General features: G+C 45.5%; 1 protein-coding gene across 1 annotated transcript; it reads left to right on the top strand.

Annotated features, from left to right (window-relative positions):
• Positions 1-1,114: 1,114 nt before the first annotated feature.
• CRIPTO (cripto, EGF-CFC family member) lies at positions 1,115-20,915 on the top strand (the record flags this gene model as incomplete). Its single annotated transcript, XM_082345826.1, has 6 exons — positions 1,115-1,149; positions 1,969-1,994; positions 2,077-2,211; positions 2,672-2,786; positions 2,871-2,980; positions 4,184-20,915. 6 exons carry the CDS (start codon positions 1,115-1,117, stop codon positions 4,294-4,296), a joined length of 534 nt encoding a protein of 177 aa, XP_082201952.1. The 3' UTR covers positions 4,297-20,915.
• Between the last annotated feature and the right edge of the window lie 4,987 nt (positions 20,916-25,902).

The raw sequence follows: 25,902 nt of genomic DNA, 5'->3' as shown, positions 1-25,902 counted from the left end.
ATGGAAGAGGCCACACTGTGGGCGCTGGAAGACTGTTAAAATGCAGTGAAACCCAGTGGCAAGGCTGAAATGGCCTCCCAGGCCGGACTGCCATGTTTCCAGAACTTTTTCCTAGAGCAGGCCTGGCACCCCGATGTGCAGGCCACCAAGAAGGCACGGGCCCTGGACGCACACTCGCACCTCCCTGCCCGCCTCCCCTCGCCCCACACCCCACCCCTGGCGCCGGCTCCGCTTCCTTCCAGTTTCGCTTGCAAATTCAGGTGCTCCTGGAATTTACACCCACTCACTCCTGAGAGGGAAGGAACCCCCTCCTGACCCTGAACTTCTATTTGGACTACCTGCTTCCTCGCCTTTCCCTCCCACCCGCTGAGACACACCCTTCTCGACCACCTGAGTCCGCCTGGGGCGGAGCACGGGCTCAACACACCTTTCTTGGAAAACCAAAGATGAAAGCAAATTTCGGGAAATAAAACTTTTCAATAAAATATCAAACGCCTTGGGAGAACCATACATGGTGTTCAGGTTTTCCCGATTACAGCAATAGTTTCCACCACTCCTCCAACTTGGAATCACCACCCCGATAAGAGTAATTGGTTTGCTCTTTTTTTTTTTTTTTTTTTCTTTCTTTCTTTCTTTCAAAGAGTAAATCTGATCTTTTTAACTCGAAACTAATGATAGAGACATTAGGGCTAATTAACAACTGTTTTACAAGAATGGCCTTTTCCATTCTTTGTTTGGCCGCTTCACCGCCTCTCACCTCCACCCCCGAGTGTTTAAGCATTGTAATGCGAATGGACCTCCGCCTCCCCGCCCACCAGAGGGCTGTCCCCGCCACCCAGGGGCATGTGGCTGAGGAAGGAGAATCTCCCTGAAGGTTTTAGTCAAAGCGTTTATTAGGACCGACCTGTCTGAGGAGGAACACCCCAGTTTCTTCCGACATCCTGGCTCCTGCTTCTGAGACCTTCTGGGGAGACCATATTTCTCATCTGGGATATTTTTCTCTTTAAATGCCCATTTTCACTTCAAGAAATTAACATTTTCCTTTGGGTGTTTTGGCAATGACTGCGAATTAAAAACAGGCTAATATCTTTTTCTTTCTAAATTGTTAGGAGCCATGGACCAAAGAAAGATGGAACGCTTTTCTTTCAGGTATGAACCAATCTTGAGTGTGAGCTTTTGATTACTAGTTTCCCAGCTTAGGAAACATGTCCTACACCTCTCTGTTGTTTGATTTCATCTCGTTCAAACCTTAAAGAGCTGCCAACAGTGCTGCTGTTTTTCCAAAAGACCTGGAACTTAAGGTTGCATCCACCTTTGCTATTGGCTTTTAACATCTTCAAACAGGTTATTGGCTCTGCCTCTGAAATGACTAGTGTTTTCCTACTCTTTTGTTAGAAAAGGTCAATATTACAACGAAATTAAGAAACTGCTTCTGAGAAGGTTAAAGGTATAGGCAGGTTTTCAATATTTGGGAACCGTTAAGAATAATGGGAAATTTTTTTAAACCTTGAATATCTTTTAAATGACTGGTTTAAATGAAATAGTTTGTAAAATGTGATTCATAAATTACATAGAATGTCATCCAGGCATTTAAAATTCCTATATGAAGACTATGTGCAGGAGAAAAAACATACGTGAAATAGAAGATAAAAGATTTATACCTACTTAAAATTATGTGCATATGAGGACAGAGCCTAAGAAGTAATAATACATGTTGGAAAGAGTTGGAGATTAGGTGGGCTTTAATCTCATCATCTTTCTTTGTGTTGTTACATGAATTAGTCAGCCATTTTAAAAGAAAGGAAAAGAAAAAAAGGAAAGTGGTGCTCTACAATTTCTCCCTAGTGGTCTGTGGTCCTGTGATGAGAAGACCCAGGTGTTAACTCAAAGGGATTTTATTTGCTTTGTTTTGCTAATGGAGGTCTGATATCCTCTTCCTAGTGTGATTTTGATCCTGGCCTTTTCCAGAGCATTTGAACTGGGATTAGTCACTGGTAAGAGACTTTGTTTTTTTGATCACTAGCAATTTTCACGTGGCCTGAAATACAGATGCAAGGAGTTAATTTTGTCATTCAGGATTGGGCCACTGTGAACTTGCCCGTCCGTCACAGGGAGACCTGGCCTTCAGAGACGATGGCCTTCAGTCCCGGGAGGAGCCTGCAATTCGTCATCGGCCTTCCCAGTTTGTACCATCCACGGGAATCCAGAACAGTAAGACGTACCTGCCTTAGATCTACAGTGCGGTATTGCTATCCTGGTCCTTCACATGTTTCCTGAGTATCTTTTAGACCCTCCTTCACCTAAGAGAGTGGGCACCTGATTCTGGAGCTGGGCAGATGAATAGTTGGACTGGTTTTGATTCTGGGGGCCAGACAGGCATTGTGTACTTCACCTCCGCAGAATGCAGTTTCCCTCACCTGATCCCACTTCATGCTGGGGACTCCAGGTACCACCACTGGCTTATGCGTGAAAAAAGATTTCTCTGATCAAAAGCACAGGTAGCCAAAGGAACACTAAAAAGGAGAGTCTTATTCTGTGAGGTTTACAATGTTTATAGACATCTGTCAACACTTTGGGGAGATTAAGTCCTTACCGCCATATTAACCTTGGCTTATGGGAACTCAGCTTTTCAATCCTTCCACCCTCTCAGCCACCTTTTCTTACATTTCAGGTAAGGAGCTAAACAGAACCTGCTGTCTGAATGGGGGAACCTGCATGCTGGGGTCCTTTTGTGCCTGCCCTCCCTCTTTCTATGGACGGAACTGTGAGCATGACATGCGCAAACAGTAAGCCACTGAAAGGGGCTGGGGGTGGAGAGGAGAGGGAAGGAGAGGTGGGGATTTAAACTCCGCATGTCCGTTCATCCTCAGGAACTGTGGGTCTGTGCTCCATGACACCTGGCTGCCCAGGAAGTGCTCCATGTGTAAATGCTGGCACGGCCAGCTCCGCTGCTTTCCTCAGCCATTCCTACCTGGTTGTGGTAAGCGGAGGGTTGCCTCTTTTGCCCTCTCAGGTTAGTTAGTTGCCTGTGGACACTTAATTAACAGGGTCTCTGCTCTTACCTCATGGCTTGCTGAAGACTGGCAGCCAAAGTTCTGCTTGTAAAAGCATCGAGGACTCCAGATGGGATGGTCGCCCTGGTGTCCTTGATATTTACTTCCTCAATATGTAGCCAGTCGTGCTGCCTTTCAGGTGGAGAGTTATTTCAAGTCTATCTGACGTTCTACAGTATGTGAAATTCTATAGAGGCAAATAAACAAGAAAAGACTTGGCCTCTTAAACACGAAGAGACACTCTCTGGCGTTCCTTTCTTTGGGCAGGGAGACCCAGACAGGCTCTAGGGGGGCAGCTCAGTTAGTGCCCACCCCACAGCAGGGTTGGGGGCACCCAACTCCAATTATTGCCCTTAAATTCCACCAGAGGAATTGACCCCACTCTCCTTTCTTAGGAACTTCTTCAGGGATCCTAAAAGGCCCCTCTAGGGCGCCCCCTGGTGATTGGTCTCATAACTCTTTCACCTCATTGATTTTTACTGATTTGAGGAAAACAATGACAAGGGCAGGGACCTAGAAGAGAACAAGAGGAGAGGGTTTGCTCCCTACCCCAACCTGAGCCAGATTTCTAGGGCCAACTCAGTTCAGAGGCCTCTCCTACTTCTGACCCTGCAGATGTCAGAAATTGAAAATGTTCAACAAATTGAAAATGAAAACAAATGCTTCACTGAGTACAAGATGGGACCCCAATCCAGGCAGGGATTGTCTTTTCCTTTTGCCTTGGGTATCAGGCCCAGGATAGGCGACTGGAAGGTGTGGGTGGAATGGCTGGATAGGTGGGGACCATATTTTCTCCCTGCAACTCGGGACGCAAAATGTGCTGTCTCCTTAGCATCAGAGCCTAACCAAGTTCTGCCACACGCCAGCAATTATAGGCGTCACCGGCTGGGATAGGTTACCAGGTGGGAGAGCATGTATCCAGGGAAGATCAAGTTAACAGTCTGTCAAAATATTTTCTTGGGGGAGTCTAATCGCACATAATCGGTACTATTGATCCCATAAGCACATTGTACTCATCAAATCTTGGGCCCTAACTGCTTTTGGGTTTGTGTAGATGTGCCACGTGTGTGGGCAACAGGATGAAGTGCCAGAGGGATTTCCTTTAATGACCAAGTGTCCCTACCTTCCAGATGGCCATGTGATGGATGAGCACCTCACAGCTTCCGGGACTCCAGAATTAACACTGTCTGCATGTGCTCTTATGCTACCTGGCATCTGCCTTGCTATACAAAGTTATTATTAACCCACATTTGTGTGCAGCATTTGCCATGCAGGTTTCATGACCTTTAAAGGCTGTCTCTCCAATGTCCCAACTGAGAGATGATCATTTGTTAGTAGCCTTGAAATGGTGACTAGATTTCCCTATGGTCCCTAACATTTCCTTAAAGTACCAACTACTTTCCTCTTCCCTGCCCTCTCCAAAACACTACTTTAAAAAAAAAAAAAATGCCATATCTTGTTCCCAAGTCCTGTGTTTCTTGATACATGTAACTCTACCAGGGCTTATTAATAGTTTCCTTTAAACAATTGAATTCTATCTTCAGATTATTAAAGGTTACTCCCAATGTGGAACTGAGCATAAAGCATTGAATAGAGTTGTGATCAGAATCAATTAAGATAGTATCTTAAGGGCTTCCCTGGTGGCGCAGTGGTTAAGAATCTGCCTGCCAATGCAGGCGACACGGGTTCAAGCCCTGGTCCTGGAAGATCCCACATGCCGCAGAGCAACTAAGCCTGTGCGCCACAACTACTGAGCCCAGGTGCCACAACTACTGAAGTCCGCGCGCCTAGAGCCCGGGCTCTGCAACAAGAGAAGCCACCTCAATGAGAGGCCCGCGCACCGCAACGAAGACCCAATGCAGCCAAAAATAAACAAAATAAAATAAATTAATTTTTAAAAAAGATAGTATCTTGAAAAGGAAAGGAAAGGAAGCATTTGTAAGGGGAGCAAAGGAGAAGGGAGGGGGCAGACATCAGAGGTGAGAGACAGGATGCTGGAGTAATGGAAATGTGTGTGTATCACTGGGAGACTAGGTAGAAAAGTGGGAGCAAATGAGAGATTTGAGAAAATAAAATGCATTACTTGATTGATCAGATGGGTACAGAGAAGCAGATTAAAAAGCTAAGCTGAAGGGCAAGTTTCTATCATCAGTAGGAAGCTGTATAAGACAAGGACACCTGTTTTCTCAAGGATTTGGAAAGAGAATAAAGTTTCCTTGAAAAAAAATTATATCTAAATTCCCTCAATGTATTAAGAGTGCTTAATACCTTATGATTTCTCCATACTATGCAATTATTTTAACAGTGGTAAAAGAGAAAATGTTCACAATATATTTAGTTGTAAGCCAGGTGATAAAACTATACATTGTAAAGCCCATTTTAAAAATATGTATCTGATGTATCTGGTCTGCCCAGTAAAAGTGGGAAGTACATTGACCAATGTGTGAACTGTGGTTATTTCTAGGTGGTGGGATTTTTCCTCTGCACTTCTCTGTTTTCCACGGTGAGGGCGTATTTTTGTTTTCATATGGAACGAGATGACTACAACAGGCTTAAAACTGAGGAAACTGGAAGAGCCAAGAGCTCAGAGTGGTGCCCAGTTTTGTTTCTGGCTTTAGTGTGTGTGTTCTGCTGTGAGGGACAAGATTTGGTTCCGTTATTTATGTACTGCTGGATCCACAATTCATGTTTTTCCAAATTAATGCCCTGCAGATGGAAAATTCCAAATGAGTGGAATTTTTTTTTCAATGTCCAGTGACAGAAGGTGAAAATGGGATAGGCAGAGAAGCAGTGAGGGATACCCCAGAGAGCTCAGAGCGTGAGGGTGGGCCGCCCAGTGGGGAGGGCTGTTCTGTCCACTTACTGGCAGTGGGGCCCAGTTTCCCAGTTTGAACCGGGTTAGTCCCTACACCACAGTGTTGTTAGAATGAAGTGAACAAAATAAAACACTAGCACAAAAAGTTTCTCAACAAATGTCACATTTCTTCTCTTTCTACCTTCCTATTTACCACAAAGTAGTGTAAAACATTTTTTAGCCCAGAAATGGAACAATTTTTTTTAAAACTTCAGAGTATTGAAAGAAGGCTTCTCATTTGCATGCAACTACTGTAATCCCTAACCACACTGTGGGCAAGGCTGGACCGTGTTTTGCAAAGTTGGGCATTCACACTCTACCTTATACGGGCCACATCACCTGTGCTTAATTTTTTTCTTTACATCAACTCATTTGTGTATTGCAGTAAAATATACATAACATAAAACTTATCGTTTCAACCATTTTTAAGTATAAAGTTCAGTGGCATTACGTACATTCACATTGTTGGGCAACCATCACCACCATCCATTTCCACAACTTTTTCACCTTTTCGAACTGAAACTCATTAAACACTAACTCCCCATTCCTCCTCCCCACAACCCCTGGCAACCACTAGTCTACTTTCTGTGTCCATGAATTTATTCTAGCCACTTCACATAAGTAGAGTCATATATATCCTTTTGCGACTGGTATATTTCACTTAGCATACTGTCTTCAGGTTCATCCATGTTGTAGCATGTGTCAGAACTTCATTCCTTTTAAAGGCTAAATAATATTCCATTGTATGTATATGCCACATTTTGTTATCCATCCATTAATGGCATTTGGGTTGTTTCCACCTTTTGGCTATTGTAAATAATGCGCTATGAACATTGGTGTATAAATATCTCTTCCAGTCATTGCTTTCAGTTCTTTGATCTATATACTCACAAGTGGAATTGTTGGATCAAATGGTAATTCTATGTTTTAATTTTGTGAAGAACCACCATACCATTTCTCATAACAGCTGCACCATTTTGCATTCCCACCAGCAGTGCCCAAGTCTTCCAATTTCCCCACTCATCCTCACCAACACTCACTGCTTTCTGGGCTTTGCTTTTATTCTTTCAAAACAGCTATCATAGTGGGTGTAGAGTAGTATCTTACATGGTTTTGATTTGCATTTCCCTAATGACTGGTGATGTTGAACATCTATCCACTTAAGTGCTTTTTACTCATCCCAAACAATAGCATTTGTGAAGCCCTGGATAATTTACACCAGTCTTAAAATTAAAAAAAATAATAATCAATAATAATAACGTTCACCTGTGTGCCATCTAAAATCATGAACCAGAGGTACACTTTGGGAAATGGTGTGCAAGGGGATGCAAAAGACTCTAGATTCTACCCTCAAAAGCCTTACAGACTTCTCAAAGCAAAGTGTCCACATGGGAACCAATAAAGACACACCTGGGTCCACACAGACTGGAAAGCATTTTGGCCTTTGACCCTGTTACTCCATGTGGGTGGACTTGCCCTGGGTCACTCAAATCACTGTTGCTGACCTAGAGGCCTGACATCAGAGAAGGGTTTATTGCACAAGGACTCAACCTTAACCTTGGAATACGACCACCTTTAAAATACCATCTTTAGAAAGAATTTTTAATGACATGAAATGTATAAAACACAACGTCAGGTGAGAAAGGCAGGGCACAGTGTGACCTTAACCAGAATTCTTAAAAGGTAGGAAACATGGAAATACTGAAGTGGTCATTTCCAAGTTGGGGGACTATGAGTAACTTTTCATCCTATTTTCTAAACTATCTACAATTGCATATAATTGATTTTATAACTGGGAAATCAAGGTTTTGTAAAGAGGAAAGGCAAGCGTTCTTTATGATGTTTGTATTTGTGAGGTTACAAATAATCCTAGTGAGGTCCATGGAGGTGTTCATGGGAGAGTGAGGCAGTTAGCCAGGGACAACTATGAAATTACAAGGAAAGAAAATCAACTTCAAGATGAATGGCTAGATGGAGAAGAGTTGTCTCTTTTTCAGTGAAAATGATGACAGAATTATGCTATGATGATGTCAATAAATAAAAGGAAACAGTGTAGGGGAAAATGGTTGCTCTGGGATGAGTCTTAGGTTCCCAGGAAGCTGCGCTGTTGGTGTGCAGGAGGGGATTCCTGGGGGAGCTCCCGGGAGTAACACTTGAAGGGAGAAGGGAGCTGCCTCCGGGAAGGAGAAGTTAATTGCGATGTTGCAGCACAGCAGCGATGCTACGTGTAACGGAGGCCTCGGCTGATGCCATGGGAGCTCCAGGGCTGGTTGACCCTTCAGAGCCATTCCCAGGTGAAGCAAGGGGCTGGGCCTTTGGACTCCTGAGTCAACAAGTCAGTATGGAGGTTCCTCAAAAAACTAAAAATAGAGTTGCCATATGATCCAGCAATCCCACTCCTGGGCATATATCCTGAGCAAACCATACTTCAAAAAGATACACGCACCCCTATGTTCATAGCAGCACTATTTACAATAGCCAAGACATGGAAACAACCTAAATGTCCATCGACAGATGAATGGATAAAGAAGATGTGGTACATATACACAACAGAATACTACTCATAAAAAAAGAACAGGGCTTCCCTGGTGGTGCAGTGGTTGAGAGTCTGCCTGCCAATGCGGGGGACACAGGTTCAAGCCCTGGTCTGGGAAGATCCCACATGCCACGGAGCAACTAGGCCCATGAGCCACAACTACTGAGCCTGCGCGTCCGGAGCTTGTGCTCCGCAACAAGAGAGGCCGCGACAGTGAGCGGCCTGCGCACCGTGATGAAAAGTGGCCCCCGCTCGCAGCAACTAGAGAAAGCCCTTGCACAGAAATGAAGACCCAACACAGCCAAAAATAAAAATAAATTAATTAATTAATTAAAAAAAAACAAACAGAACAATGCCATTTGCAGCAACATGGATGGACCTAGAGATGATCATATTAAGTGAAGTAAGTCAGAAAGAGAAAGACAAACACCATATGATCTCATTTATATGGAATTTAAAATATGACACGAACTTTCTTATCTACAAAACAGAAACAGGCTCACAGATGTAGAGAATAGACTTGTGGTTGCCAAGGGGGCAGGGTGGGGGCGGGATGGATTGGGAGTTGGGATTAGCAGATGCAAACTATTATATATAGAATGGATAAACAAGAAGGTCTTACTGTACAGCACAGGGAACTATATTCAATATCCTGTAATAATCCATAATGGAAAAGAAAAAAAAAATGTAACACCCACCTTGGCAGAGATAGAGCTGTGCCTGTATAATACAAGTATCTTGCATGAGGGGTGGTGGTGAACACAATCTGCGCCTCCACCCTTCCTCCCCCTCCCACTTTTCCTATCTCCCCACCCCCACTCCAACTACTGTGGGGAAAGGACCACTCTGTGAGCTGAATCCCCCCACAGGTCTCTCATAGATCCCATAATACTCCAACACCCTGATTTGTTTTCATGTCTGTCTCCCCAACTGGTCTGTCAGCATCCTCAGCCCCTGGGTGCCAACCTCCAGGGACTCTAGAGCTGGTCTGTGGATGCTGTAGATGGAGGAGGGAGGACAGGAGAGGGAGGGAGGGAGAAGGAGGAGGGAGGGAAGGAGGGAAGAAGAAGGGGAGGAAGGCAGGAAGGGAGCTGGTTCCTTATCTTCTTGTTTCTCATTAATGGCTGTGTTAAAGACAATTAACACTTCTTGAGACCATCTCCTACATCCCCACATAGAGGGAAGATGATAAAGAGAGGAAGAAGAAGGCAGCCTGCTGTTTGACAAAACTGTCATCAGCATGGTCTGGGGCTCCTTCAGAGAAGAGGGTCCTCTCCAGTTCTGGTTGCTTCCAGGAGCCTCGGCATCTCCCAGCAGACTTGGGCAACTTTACCCACTATGTCAACTCTGAGAAAGGAAGGAAGGAAGGAAGGAAGGAAGGAAGGAAGGAAGAAAGAAAGAAAGAAAGAAAGAAAGAAAGAAAGAAAGAAAGAAAGGAAGGAAGGAAGGAAAGGAAGGAAGGAAGGAAGGAAGAAAGAAAGAGTGAGAGAGAGAGAGCGAGGGAGGGATGGAGGGAGGGAGGGAGGGAGGGAGAGAGAGAGAGAGAGAGAAAGAAAGAAAGAAAGAAAGAGAAATGAAAGCAGAAGAGGGAGCTCACAAATCTTCTCCTAAGTGATACAGCACTTCTAAGCCACACAATTATGTCTTATGCTCAATGTGTGATGTAAACGAACCCATCACAGATTAGTCCCAGTTGCACAGGGAACCCTCCATGCACTAGGAATCAAAAGACAAGGGAGAGGGCTTCCCTGGTGGTGCAGTGGTTGAGAATCTGCCTGCCAATGCAGGGGACACGGGTTCGAGCCCTGGTCTGGGAAGATCCCGTTGCCGCGGAGCAACTAGGCCCGTGAGCCACAACTACTGAGCCCGCGCATCTGGAGCCTGTGCTCCGCAACAAGAGAGGCTGCGATAGTGAGAGGCCCGCGCACTGCGATGGAGTGGCCCCCACTCGCCACAACTAGAGAAAGCCCTCGCACAGAAATGAAGACCCAACACAGCCAAAAATAAAATAAAATTAATTAATTAATTAAAAAAAAAAAGACAAGGGAGAGATTATCTATTGTAATTCCAAATCACTCTGGTCTGTTTTTATTTGGAAAAAGAAAAAAAAAAAGCCGTGATAAATCATGTAATCAACGTCAATCAGAAAAACTGACATTATTATAGGATTTACCAGACTAGCCCATCAAAATAAAATCCATGTGCTATGAAAAGAAAATCAAATCTTGTTTGGTATTGTGAAAAGTAAGATGTTCATTTTTCTGTAGTACTTGGACATTTGGATAAAGGGTGTTTCCCCCTCTAAAGTGTGTCCCGGTTGTACAAATGCATCAGTTATAAACAGAAATGTCGACAGTCCCACCAGATAAAAGATGGTTAGATCCTTTGCATAAGACCCTTGCCTTGAAGCTTCGGCTCTCTCTCCACTCACAGCTGCTGAGTCTTGGCTCCATCTCTGTCAGCACAGGCACAGCCTAGCCAAGGGTCAGTGTCGTCCCCAAGTCCAAGACTCCTCCGTCTCTGGGCAGGGGAAGGAGGAGGGAAGTCCACAGAGGGAGATAAGACTAATTGCTTTGTAACTCCATGAGCCCCTAAAAGCCCCAAGTGAGAAGCATCAGGCGATTGCAACGGGTGATGTGCCCTCCAGCCTGGCAAATGCATGGAAGCTTACTCTTTTCTCTGCAAGAGTCACTCAGAGCAGCTCTTTGGAGCTAGTTCTGAATTCAGCTGTGCCTCATCTCACTTCTTAGGAGAGGGAATAACAGCTGCCAGGTGTGAACTGGTCTGCAGGGCAAGCAAGCACACCTAGTGTGCAGAGTTGGAGAGACTGCACCTTCTCCCCATATGGCCATGTTACCAGTCCCCAGCCTCCTTCCAACTTGAAACTGCTAGGTGGGCAGACCTGACTGATGTTCTTTGAGATGGATGTGGTCCTCCCCTTGGCGTCTGTCAATCACTGGGGCAGGTGCTCACACTGGGAAGCAAGTTGTTCCAACCGCCCATTGAAAAATGGCCAAAAGGAGGTTCAGAGCCATAGGTAGCTCAACAGATACATACATACACCCATTCAAGTGTGCTCCTGGAGATCATGTAGCGGCTCGGATAATTTTTTTGAAGGGCCAGTTTCCCCTTTGGACCTGGAAGAAATCAAGTGAACCCTTTCCTGGCACACAGGGAGAAAAGCCTCCTTCTTGGGTGGGGCCTCTGCTGGGAAGAGGAGGAGTGGTGAGAAAGAAGGGCCTTTAAACAGGATGGAGGAGAGCAGGAAACCGCAGACACACCTTTTCAGGCTGCCAAGAGCTGGCCATCCAAACCTTGGTCTTTTTCCCAACACAGTGGGTTTGGACTCTGACAGCCTAGAAGCAAGTCTCAGCCCCGCCCATTGCCAGCAAGTCACCTTAAAGGCCTGCGCCTCCACGTGCTGTGGGCAGAATGAGGGCCCGGGCAGTCTGTTCATCGTTGTCCCCGTGGTACTGGTGCCAGCACGTAAGTGGTGCTCAAGAAATGTTTTGGAAGGGAGTGGGGGAGGTCCTACCACCATGCTTCCCAGTAATCACCTCTCTTCCTGTAAGTCTCTTCCAAATATTTCCCCTGGGCTGCCTTGCTGCAGCGTGTGCTAAACACTCCTCGCCAAACCACAGGGCAGTGCTGAGCACGTGGCCTGGTTCTAAAGCAATGGCTTTAGAAAGTAGGCAGATTAAAGGGGGGAAAGTGGCGGGGGGGTGGTGGTGGGATGAACTGGGAGATTGGGATTGACATATATACACTAATATGTATAAAATGGGTAACTAATAAGAACCTGCTGTATAAAAAAATAAATAAAATAAAATTCAAAAAAAAAGAAAGTAGGCAGATTAGGTTCTCATTTTAATTGGATTAAGAGGGTTGTATCCCTTTCTACTTTCCTTCCTTTTGTTTATTTATTCTTCTGCAGTTGTTTTGGCAAAACATTTGAGTTCAACCCCCACAGAGCAGTGCTGAGTAACTTGAGTTCACACCTCAGGGCAACTCATTCAGCTCCCAGTGCCCTTCTGCTCCGCTACTGAGCTGGACACGTGGCGTGGCAGGAGGTGGCCAGGCTCACCCAAGCTTTCTGTGCCCTGCCTCCACCTCGGGAGATATTTGGATTAAAATCCAATAGCTGATTTCCCTGAATATGTCAGGGGTAGCTCACTCTTTGTTGCTCTTGCCTGAAAACAATGTTTGCACCTGCCCAAGGTGGTGGCCCCAGCAGGTAGAGGGGTTCATCCTTCCCCAAGGTGAGGGCAAAGACCAGGCCCACCTCCTGGCTCCCAGGCTGGAGGCAGGAGGAACAGCAGCTGCCTGGGACTCCACTCTCTGCCCCAGCTGGTCTCTTCTGACCCACCAGGATAGCAGCCCTGTGTCCCGGAGCCTGAAAGCCCAGCCATTCCCTCCCTGAACTCAGCACCCCAACTGTGGGCTCCCCCACTTTGACGTGAATGGGGGTCCCCTCAATGAGGGCTCACCCTCACCATTTGGGGCCCCACTGAGAGGTTTTCTTTTCAGAGACCCCTGGCCTCTCTAAGGTCACCCCTCCCGACACCTTCCATCACAAGGTCTTTCTCATCCTAGTGTTGGTTCATTGTCGTCATACTTACTTGTGTGTTGTCTGTGTTGCTCCACAAGGACAGGGATTTGAGATCCATGAGGCTGAGATCTCTTGTGATTTGTTCACTGCTGTATCTAGAAAAATGCTTAGCACATAGTAATGTAACCAAGCAGGACCCTATGGGGCCTTCCTGGTACAGACCCCCCCCCTCCATGTCCTCCACCTGCCTCTTGTTTGTAGTAAAACTTTAGGCTCCCAGGCCTTCCCCGAGTTCCAAAGAATAAATTTAATCAGAGAAGTGAGAAAATGCAGAAACAAAGGAAAACAGTCAAGCAAGACAAAATAATAATAGTTTAGCCATTAAACAGTCAGGGAACTTTAGTTCCTTCTCAAGGGCTATAGATAGTATTCTAAGCCATGTCCTTTGAGCTGTTTTGCAGACATTGAAAACCTCACCAGGGGGAAGAAGTTAACTCTATGCTGACTACCAGCACATAGACCCTAGACCTATAGGAACCAGAAGGTTGATGATGTTGACTCCCAATTACCTCACCACCAACCAATCAGAAGAATGTCCATGAGCTGACTACACACCCCTCAACCCTCTCCCTCACTCTGTCTTTAAAAACCTTTCCCTGAAAGCCTTTGGGGAGTTTGGGTTTTTTAAGCACTAGCTGCCTAGACTCCTTGTTTGGCACCCTGCAATAAACGTTGCACTTTCCTTCATCACAAACCAGTGTCAGTAGATTGGCTTTACCGTGCAAGGGCAAGTGGACCCAAGTTTAGTTCGGTAACAGTAGGTGACAAACAAATCATTGAAAGAGTAAGTGAAGGAGCCCTGTCCCATATTGTTATCTTGAAAGGTTTTGTGTTTGGGGCTCTTACTTCTTTAATCAGGGTTTCAGCTGTTTATTCAGCTACCTTATAAAACAGTGTTAGGCCCCACCAGAGCCCTCAGCCAGCTGAAGGGGCAAGGCAGGTGGCCTAAGGTCACACTCAGAGTCACACGTTACCTTTCCTCCAGCTGCTGTCATGACAACGGTACAGCAGTGACTGAGCATCCACCAAGTCCCCTGGGACCCAGGAGAGGCCTGGACCAGGCACAGGTGAGGAGTAAGGAAGTTGGCCAGATCCTGAGCTCGCCTGGCCTCCAGGGCTCGGTACCGCCCACTGCTTCTGAGCTGAGTGGCTCAAGGTAACTGCCGGAGCTGCTGCTGTCACCTGCAGAGGGAAGATGAGATGTGCCCAGCAGGGAAAGTGCCTGGGGTTGCCATCGGTCATCGGTAAACCAGCTGTCCTTGTCTTTATCTTCATTGCACATAAAACCAGTCTTTATTAGGCAAATGCCATGGATAAAATGTGTGGTATCACAAATATATAACCAGGCGTACAGCCAAGGAGGCATTCGGTCACCAAGGGGCCAGGCAGTGGTGACTGATCAGAGTTTCGAGTCTGTACTGCCTTGTATGGAAACTTTCTTAACAAGGCAAACCACCTCTAGAAACTCTGAACAATGATGGGTTCGCTGTGGAGAAAACCCAGTGGCTCCATGACCATGGGCAGACATTAATTCTCTAGATCTCACTTTCCTTGTGTCTATACTGTGGATGATACCAATATCCACGACTGAAGGATTATTGTGAGGATGACGTGAGAGCAAGAGCAGGCAGGGGCCCCGCTAGACTGAGTCCTGCACCCAGTAAGGACACAATGCCTCATTCAGAGTCAGGACTCAGGACAGTGCAGGGCAGGGACTTCATGCCCAGCAATGCCCAGGATCCGCCTCCAATGCAAGAGACATGGGGGTGGGAGGAAGTGACTCAAAACCTAAAACCAGTTCACGACCGCTCTGTCCCTCCCTGGCCATGAGGCCCCGGGGCACATCACATCACTTCTCAATCTCTTACCAGTGAGTTGAGACCAGCTGACACACGGGCTCCAAAATCTCTGTGGCTCTGACTTTTTGCGTTTCTCAAAGCATTTGGAACTAAGTGCAAGATGGTTTCTGACTTGTCGCCCAAGAGCCCAAAGCCAACGCCAAGTGACCCCAAGTGACCTTCACAGACCCCTTTCTGCCTTCTCCCCAAGTTCCTGAACCTGACAAGCTTTCTCACTGCTTCCCAAGGCTTTTTTTTCTTTCTGTTTCCTTCCTGACTTCTTCGGCTGCTCAACTTTCCTACTTGATGTGCTTTTCCCAAACTCTCATGTTAGCACCTTCATGGCCCCAACTCCTCTCATTGGAGTTTTCCATCCACATTACACTTTTCCCCCTTCTTTTTCAGAGTGCGATCGAGATGCTGTTCTCACCCTCGAGATCCTGTTTCAGCTCTTCGACTGCTCCTCTCTTGAAGCGCCTGGTGTTTGGACCACATTCTAGGCGTCTCTAGTTCGTGCCGACTCCTTTAAGATGTGCCGTAAAATATGAACTAGAAGGGGATCAGCTGGCAAGTGGGTTTTGCGGTTTCCTTTTCCTTCTGTGGTCTGTAGTTCTCCCAGTCAGCTTTCTGTAGGTTTGCTGAACATGGCCTGGCAAACTGGGACCTGTGCTGGAGGACCAGAAGGAGCACCCTGGGGGTGAGGACCAGGGGCTGCTGTCCTAGCAGTGAGGTCCTGGAGCAAGTCAGTCCAGCCCCGCAGGCCCCTCCAGGTCCCCCAGGGTCACCAAGGCCCCTCTGGGCAGCAGATAGTTTTTCTCCTGTCAGGGAGAGACACGGTCTGACCAGCTTGGACTTTGCCCCACACCCAGAGGAGAGGCAAGCCCCCTCCCCCATGGCTTCTGGTCAACTGCCTTCACCTGGAAGTTTAGAGAATGAAGCCCAGATCCACTCCGTTCCCTGTGCATCTCAGGAGAACATGATGCCCAGATAGCCTTCAAGGTAGCGGTGTTACCCAAAAAAAGTGCAGAGAGGACAAGGAAGGCAGGACAAACATGTGTGTCACCATCTTCCCAGAATCCAGGGCTGCCGTCTGTATTCTTCAGGGCAAACTGACCACCCACCTACCTCACCACCCTGGTGTCTTGCCCAGACTGCACAGTGAGACTGGTCTCTTCATTCTCTGGGGCAGGTGAGGCCCAGGTACCTGAGGAAGTCCTGGTTTGCTCCTCCTCTAGGCCTTGCAATGTGATGGGAGATAAAGACAAATTATTTAAGTTCCTAACACCCTCTCTCCCCAGATATTTTAAGGTAGAACTTCATAGACTAACTAATGAGAGTGTTCTTCATTTATTTATTCTTAGGGTCAGGCCTTTCTTTATGTGCCTGTTGCATTTTTCCTACTTCCTTTCTTTTTTAAAATTACCAAAAAACTTGTGCCTGCCCAACACTATTTGCAGTGCACGGTTGTACGCGAGGCAGGACGTGCAAGGCAGAGCGGGGAGGCTTCTGCAAGCTGTATGGACTCTACTCCTAGTGGATTGGGTTTGCAGAGTGCTTTCACCACTTCCCCTGACGTGTTGCTGCGGCAAACCCCGAGGAAGGGACCGTGGAAATAGGACAGGTGGTGCTCCTACCGCAGGTGAGCCCGACCCTCTGTTCACACACCACAGGGGCCTCTGCAGCTCTGTGAATCCACAGTTCCCGGAGCTGGATTGAACCCCTGCCCAGGCTTCATCTGCCCAGTCCTGAGCCCACCCAACAAGTCACCAAACTGTGGCCCCTGATGGCTGGTGTGGGATCTACACTGGGTTGGCCCCCTGCCCCCATCTCAGCATAGAGGGTACTGGGCGTGTTCAGGGAGAGACCCAGAGGCGCTGGGATTCTGTGAAGCTGAGCGCAGCGAGGGTAAGGTGCATGGGCTTAAACACCCCCTCCCTACCCTGGGGCTCTCCTGACACATCTAACCATCCTTACCCTGCACACAGGACAGAGGCTCCTGGAATTTTTATCTTTTGTGGGGTGTTTGGTTGGTTTCCAGCTCTTCACTGTCTCTGCAAAGATCATCCTTATGCCTGTATATTTGTACACTTGTGTAATTGCCTTAGTGGAATTGTAAAAGTTGGACACGAACTACCAAATTATCCTTAAAAATATTTTTTTGATTATAAAAGTAGGCCTTCTTATAAGTCTGTGGTGAAAATAAGTTCCTAGAGCCTTTGTTAGGACAACCTGGTGGGATTGCCCCCAATTTACGTGGGCTACACTTTGAATTTATCCCCCCCCAAAAGAATTGCACATGTACGTATAAAATTCTAGGAATAACCTAAATGCTTATAAATAAGGGAACAATTAAACAGGTATCGTGTATCCATAACAAGGTATATGGTACATCTTAACATGTACCGGTTAAAAAGACATCATGAATCTATATGCATAGACTTGGAAAGAACTTAAGGGTAAAACATGTGTGTATAACATTGCACTTATATTTAAAAAGCCACATGTCTTATTTCTACATATATTTGTACATATACCTAGAAAAAGGACCAGGAGACACATCAAATTCAGGAGTGGTTGTACCTGAAAAGGAAAGCGGGATTGAGTTGGGGCAAAAGGATGTGGTGGTGAAGGGGGGCATTCATGTCTAATTCTAGGTATCTCTGTGTTCTTTCAACATTTTATACCAACACAACAAAACAAAAAACAAAAAAAGCATGCATATATTACTTATTATAAAAATAAAGCAACTCATTAACCCTAATAAATTGATGTAATAGTATGTTTTTAAGCTTACTTTTCCACCAAATGACTCTGAAAGTGCCTGTTTTCCCACATCATCTCAACATTGGGCATCAGCCCTTTTAATCTTCAGCAAATACTTAGTCTAATATTACATTATTATTGTCATTAGCATTGTTTGAAAATGAGGCTGAACGTCTTTTTGTGTGTTTATTGACTACCCGTATTTCTCCTTCATGTCCTTTGCCTAATTTTGTATTAGATTATCTCTTAAGGATTTACATTAACCTTCTGTCTGTGTATATATAGCCTCCAGGCCTGTGCTGCTTTTCTATTGGCTTTTTATCCCCACAATGCAGTGTAATGAAACAAATACTACTCATTGGGGCAATTCATTTAACCCCTCTGGTTCTTAGTGTTCTCATAATTGCTTCTAATACTCATCCATCTATTGTGGGCTTACTCTGCTAGGAACTTTGCTAGAAAACTTGTACACACATGATCCCATTTGATGCTTTCAACGATAGTGTTGGGTAACTATTATTACCTCTATTTCACAGAAAAAGAAACTGAAACTCAGAGAGGGTGACTAACCTGCCCAAGACCACACAGCTGGTAGGTGAAGATAGATTCCAACACTGATTCCACATTCTAGGCCCTTAAATCCCATACTACATTATAACTCTTCATCCCCAGCCCCATCTCATCCCAAACATGTGGGCTTGGATCAAAGTAAATCTACTGTTATTGATTTTCTTTAAGCTAAAAACATTTAGTAGGGGGAAAAATAAAACATGCTCACTATATGCAAAGCATTGTCCTAGGTGCCTGGGGCAAACACACCAGGACACACAAGACATAACCACCACAGACCATGGTGCCCGTAGCCTGGGGTGTGAAGAGACAACTACACAAAGGGAAAAAGCACAGAGCAGGAGGTGCTGAGTATGGAGCAACTGGAAATAGTCAAGTTCACCATTCAAATCTGAAACAATAGTATTATCGCTCTGTGGGGTATAAAGCCCCATTTTATGCAGCAGGTCACATCTCATCACTACAGTGAGCAGACCATTGACAGGAAATCCTGGAGAGCACACGGTCCTGACTGTGGGTGGAGGGAGGGCCTCAGGTCCAACTGCTGGCATCACCACTGTGCAGAGGCAGCCCTGGCTGGGTGCTGGCTCACGGATCACCAGCTGCACTCCTGACAGAGGGCATCAGCAGGCCGCTCCCCGCACACAGGTTCTCACTCACCCACATCCTGGGCGGGGAGTGGAGGAGGAGTTCCATCACACTGTTACCAGCCCGACCCCCTCTCCATGCTGCCAGCCTAGGGGCTTTTTAAATATAAGCTGATTTAGCATCAGCTCTCTAGCTGCTGCTCTGTGGGCCGCCTCCACCTTTCCCGAGCTGTACCCTTGAAACAGTAAGGACGTGCTTGGCAAGAGGTGCCTGGACTCAGCAGCCTCATTTTTAGTGTCTGGAAAGACCTCATAAAATCCTTGCCCAAAATAATCTTCCCCATGCCACTGCCAGAAAATCTTCCCCTACACTCATTTTTCTTTAGAGGATGACAGGGAAGACTGGCGAAAATGCTGGTGTAATCCAGGCAGCTCACTCACTGGCACCCCCTCCCTGCCAAGTAAGAACAGCTTCTCTGAAGGTGATGGAGTATGGATCAGATTCATAAAGGGGTGGAAAAGGTCAGGCCAAGAGAGACACAAGCCCAGGCCCTGTCAATTTCACAACTCTTATCTTCTGCAAGGCATGTTTCTAAATGAGGTTCTTAAAGGTAAACCTCCAGGGGGACAGATAAATGCATCACAAAGCGAGCCCGTGGTCCTGACCACATGAAGGCATTTGAAGCCTCAGAGGGAAACTTCTGTCAGCATTTGCCATGGATGTCTCTTAGAGAAATTCCAGTTCCCGGCTCTGTATCAGTTGGCGTCTGCTGTGCGCAAGGGTCTTGGAAAATCACTGACCTATGGGTCAGTGATTGTCAAGTCCTGTTCTGCTTCTGCCCAGGCTGCCTGGCACTCAGGGGCCGGCTCACAAACATTATCCTCCTTCACCAGAGGAGCGGCATCGTTTAGGTCACTTCCCAAGCTCATCTTACGCCTTTTGTCATCTTTGCCGCACTTCTTATCACTTCTCCTCACCCTTGTTGATAACTCATTAGACAATGTGATTGAAAGCACTTTGTAAATTAAAAAATATCCTACAAAACCAGTATTAAACGCTTAGCTATGCAGGATCACAATCATGACTCAGGGCTCCTGACCGCTCCACTAGGTCAAGTGGAGCCTGGAAGTAAGGAATCAGGCCTGGGAAAGGAATTGCTGAGAGAAGATAGAGGGAGATGAAAGATGTTCAGCTGCTTCCTATTTAACAACCCATGGGTCCTGGTGAAGGAGCACAGGTTTAAGGTTAAAGCCACCCAGAGATGGCAGAGTCAGGGACAGAGCCCTGCAGTAGACTCCTAACACAACCTCCAGACTTCTCTTGGATTTGGCCCAGCCATACAGAGACCTCTTTGCTTATGGTGACCATATTTCACAAACTGGAAAAAGGACAGATCATAATCTTTAAGTAGCATCATCCTCAAGGGATAATAGGCTGGAATATTTGCAGTCAGGACTTTCCTCAAGATGCTGTGTGGGAAAGTCATCATACCTTTGTAATCTTGGCCATGTGCACCCCTTTTAACTGTCTGTGCTTGGTGGTATGGTCTTTGGGCTGTACACTCATCAGAGTTTCTTGTTTCCCATTCAATGCTCGGCCACATCTTAACGGAGATTGCACAGCTAATGAAGATGAGCTGTCAGGAATCACTTGGAATAAACTGGATTCCAGAACCCACAGTGTTAGAATCCAAGCCCTCACTTTCTGTTGATCAAACCCCAACAATCCCACTCTATTTGGACATTTATTTGGTCATCTGTTTTTTTAATTGACCACATTGGCTAGAGTCATTTTCTATTTAAGTAACAAAGATTTAACTTTGAATCCCCTACCCTCCTCCCTATGAAGATGCCCAGGGATGTTGACATGTCTTAGTCAAGTATGGCTCAAATGACACAATGTTAATCGTGTTTTATAAGGCTAGTTACTATTTATATTCTGTGTGCCTAATATATGGGCCAATTTCAACCAGATACAAACATACCAGCTTTAAGAGCACCTGCAGGCTTTGAGGTCAGACTGCCATAGGTTTGAGCCTCAGCTCTGCCACTTACAGCTGTGGGATCATGGTCATGTTGTTCAGTCTTTCCCAGACTCAGTTTTCATGTCTATAAAACAGGGACAAGAACCTCATGTGAGGACAGTCAGTGAAGAACCACAATATAACATCAAATGCTTCACAATATAACATACATAAATATTAGTTTCATCTTCCCCTACCCTCTCTCATAGAAAATTAGTCTCCTCTACTTAAATTCAAACATTCTATCTTCTTACTAATTTTACATTCCTTCCAAATAGTAAACAACGGGATAACTAATATGTCATATGTAAAGCATTGTGAGCTTTTGCAGGGAATGGAACTCACTCCATGGAGCATTAGGAAGAGAGACCATCATTACGTTAACAGGAAAGTTCGGGGCTACCAGCCCTGGGAAGGCCTTTCCTGGTCCAGTCAGCTTAACCCAGAAAAGCAGCCAAATAAGGGCTAGAAACATCATGCAACCGACATAAATACTTCCAGTGTTGCAAAACCCAGGTTAGTAAGAGGTTGGGATCAGCTAAAGAAATGTGTTGGCTCTCCACTTTCTGCCTTATTGACCTTGAACTTGCCTGTAAAAGGCCTAACATTGTTGAGGGGCAGTACTTGCAGCTCAGCGTTGAATGAAAGCACCTTCCTCTAACGAGGGGCTTCTTAGAGCCCCATTGCAAATGACAGAGATGGCCCTTCCTGGGGGCTCTGCCACTTCCTCAGTCTGGGCTGCAAGTGTGTTTCCTGCCAGCCCTCTTCTGACCAATGACTCATAACTTCTTTGCTTCCACTCAGCCTCCAAGCTTAGTAAAGCAGCCCCCTTCCTTATACATGGGGTGTCTCACAAAGTCTCATTTGTGAACCTGATGGCTGGACCAGGTCCCCACGTGCCTGGAGCTGAATGACTCTTGATGTTTAGGGTTCCTGGTGTGCAGCCTGGTCTCTCTAACTGGGTTTCCCTTGGACTGTTTGGCGGGAGGGTTTTTTAAGCTGGGTTGTTATCTCCTGCAGGAGAGGCATGTTTTCATGCTATTTATTTCGCTCTCTCCCTGCCCATCCCCACCACATCTAATGACACAGTTCTCAGAGCCAAGACTATATGCTGCACAGAATGCAAACATCTCAAGATTCAGTTGGGCCCTGGCAACCCCTGGAATTCTCCTTCACCATTCTGGGACAACCCGTCTCAAAAACGGAATCAGTACAAATCCCTTGTTTCCAAGAAAGGAGAAAGACTGTGTACGATGATAGCGGAAGCAAAAACATCTCCATCTATCAGGGTCTCCTCTGGGACAAGAGCTATGTGAGGAGCAAAGCAGCTGCATTTTCCAAATGCTCTGCCTGGTGGCAGAGTCTTCTCCTAGGGACTGTGGCCTCTGCTTCTCTCCTGTCCTCCAAGGACTGCTTCAGCCGCACGGCTCTTGCAGTTGCCCTACTAGGTCAGGCCAAGTTCAAGGAGGGAGTTGTTCAGACCCTCAACTCAGAAAATGTCCCATTTCCACTGTATTGGGCTGTCTTAGGAATAAATGCAACTAGAAACCAACCAAGCAGCATCAGGCTCTGCAGCGTCCCCACGACTCGCTTCAGAAAGCCTGAAACCTGGGTGCTGAGAGGGCTCGGAAGCTGTGACTCTTCCACTGCAAGCACGCCCAGCACCCAGGTCTTGGTGCATCAACACCTTTCTCCAGAAAAGGAGCCAGGGCTGCAAAGAGAAATGGCTGATTCCAGTGCAGGGGCAGGAAAGGTACAAGATGAGCCAAAAAGTAAGGAGGTCCTCAAAGAAGGATGGGGACATGTCAAAAGACACAGAAGCCAGCTTGAAGAGGCTCCCCCTGGCCAAATCTGCAACAATCTGGGCATCAAAGTTTTAAATGGTAGTATGGATTATAATCCATTGAATAAAATAATAATCTGTGAATCCATACTGACGATATATAGACAGACCAATAGACTGAGAGATAGTTGAGAAGAGCAAACTCTACTGTAAAATGCCAACTAATACATGTAGAAGGAAAGATGGTATTAGAAAATTACAGTTGCAACCATTATAATAAAAAATGTTTCAGGCAGGAGTCATCAGTGGGTGCTAAAACTGAAGGCTGAAAGTTTGATGAGCAACAGGATATTTACAGTCTCCTACTTGTTCCCCACAAAATACTTATTAATTAAGGGAGAAATAATAACTTTACAGTGGATAAAACTGTCAGACACTATGTTAATCAATGATCAACAGAGACACCACCAACATAGAAACAAATGGCTATCTGTGCGTCCTGCTAGGGTGCCCTGAGCAGGAAACATCACTCCAGTGATACTTATGCCAAAAACCCATAATCTGATTCTAACGATGACAGGAGAGCAAACAAAACCAAGTTGAAGGGTATTCTACAAAATACTGACGTATAGAATTAAAAACTGTCAGTGTGACGAAAGACCCAAATAAATAAATTAATTAAAAGGTTGAGGAAGTGTTCCAGATTAATGGAGATGTGACAAGTGAATGCAGTATACACACGATCTGGGATTGGATTCCAAATTGCTATCAGTTGCATTGAGAAAATCTGAAAAACATTTGTAGGTAAGATAATAATTTTATATTTCCTCATTTTGACCACTATATGGTGGTTATATAAGTGAACGTCCTTGTTCTTAGGAAATACACACTGAAGTATGAAGTATTTAAGAGTAAAGGGGCAGGATGTCTGCAAGTCACTTTTAAACAGTTCAGAAAGGAGATGATGTATGGATGGATGGATGGATGGATGGATAGAGATGATAGGTATAGAGAGAGAGACAGATGCAGGAAATGCTACAGCAAATGTGGCAAAATGAACATTTGGTTAATCTTGGTGATGATATGGAATTCTCTGTACTATTCTTACAAAGTTTCTGTTAAGTGTGAAATTATTTTAAAACAAAAAGTTTTTAAAAAAACAAAGCAAAACATGACAAGTGAAAAGGAAGATACTAAAAAAATATATGCAGGATGGGAATATAAAGTGGTACAGCCACTCCAGAAAGTAGTTTGGCAGTTTCCTAAAAACCTAAACATGTACTTACCATATGACCCAGCAATTGAACTCTTTTTTTTTTTTTTTTTTTTATTATTTATTTATTTTTGGCTGTGTTGGGTCTTCGTTTCTGTGCAAGGGCTTTCTCTAGTTGCGGCAAGCGGGGGCCACTCTTCATCGCGATGCGCAGGCCTCTCACTATCGTGGCCTCTCTTGTTGCGGAGCACAGGCTCCAGACGCGCAGGCTCAGTAGTTGTGGCTCACGGGCCTAGTTGCTCCACGGCATGTGGGATCTTCCCAGACCAGGGCTCGAACCCGTGTCCCCTGCATTAGCAGGCAGATTCTCAACCACTGCGCCACCAGGGAAGCCCAGCAATTGAACTCTTGGGTATTTATTCCAGAAAAAGAAAATTTCTGTTCATAAAAAGCCTGTACACAGATGTTCATAGAAGCTTTGTGTATAACAGCCCCAAACTGGAAAGCACCAAAACATCCTTCAATAGGTAAATAATTAAAGAAGCTGATGCAGTCACATCATGGAGTACTACTCAGCAAAGGAACAAACTATTGATACACACAACAGTTTAAATGGATCTCAAGGAAATCAGGCTGAGTGCAGAAAGTCAATGTCAAAAATTTACACACTGCATGATTTCCATTTATATAGCATTATCAAAATGACAAAATTGTAGAGATGAAGAACAAATTAGTGGTTGCCAGAGGTTGTGGGTGGAGGGAAGGAAGGAAGTGGCTGTGAGTATAAAAGGACAACACAAGGGATCCTTACGATGGAACAAGTCTGTATCTTGACTGTGATGGTGGACACATAATCTGCACATATGATAAAACTGCACAGAGCTACACACACACACACACACACACACACACATGCACACACACAAGTGCGTGTGAAATGGGTGAAACTTGAAGAAGCTGTGTGGATGGTACCAATGACAGTTTCCTGGTTTTGCTATTGTACTATAGTTATGCAACATGCTAACTCTGGGGGAAACTGGGTGAAGGATGTGCAGTACCACCCCGTGCATTTCTTTGCAACTCTCTGTGAATCTATAATTATTCCAAAATAAAAAGTTCAAACCAAGAAAACAGCAAGCCCCCGACAGAGCTTGTATGGGCTGCCCTGTTGACACTGCCATGGCCTCTGCTCCCAAGAGATGTCCCTTGGGGAGTCTGGCCTGTGTGGTGTCCTTTCTTCTCACTTTATCTGGCAGCCCCACAGCTTTGCATGAAGTCTCAACCCCCTTCACTGTGTAACTTATCGCTGGGGAACAGATGATGGAAGCACAGGGCAGAGACCCAGAGAAATCTGGGTATGACCTTTAACAATACTGGAGCTCACGTTGGATTAAGGGCTTTGAAGTCAGGCTGCTTGGGTTCAAACCCCAATCTGTCTCTTACTATCCATACGGCCTCAGATAAGATGCTTACCCTTTTGTGCCACAGTTTTCTTATCTATGAAGTGGGAGTGATGATAGTCCCTGATCATAGGTATATGATGTATATCATACTGTGTTTCTACCTATAAATCTTAGAACAGTACCAGACACCTAGAAAGAGTTAATAAATGTTAGTTGTTATTTATAATACAAATAAAAACAATTGTTTACCATTATTATATCTCTCTACAGGTTTAATCATTCCTATTTTACAATGAAGAAGCTGGGACTTAGCAAAACTAATTAGCTAGTGTGGGTTGACTAGTGACAGAGCTGAGATCCAAATCCAGAGCCTCCAAGTGCATGCCCTTTCCAATACGTCTGTCTGAGTCAGTGTGTGTGGAAGCCTTACCAGAAAGAGGAGGAGGGGAAAAATTCAGAAAGCAGAGAAAAGGAGAAAGAATAGATTATATTCTAGGAAGAAAGATGTGAAAGAACATCTCAACTGACTTAGACTATAAAGGAAATTTACGTTCCCACTTATTATGAGTTCCTAAGGTAGGGAGCCTCTAGGGTTGGTGAATTCAGTGGCTCAGCAATGTCATGGATCATATGGGTCTATCTTTCGACTCTGTGCTGTCAATTCAAATT

Source organism: Balaenoptera borealis, assembly GCF_965194805.1.
Source record: "Balaenoptera borealis genome assembly, chromosome: 12".
NCBI lineage: Eukaryota > Metazoa > Chordata > Mammalia > Artiodactyla > Balaenopteridae > Balaenoptera > Balaenoptera borealis.
Note: the sequence above shows the minus strand (reverse complement) of the source record. Positions and strands in the feature narration are given on the sequence as shown.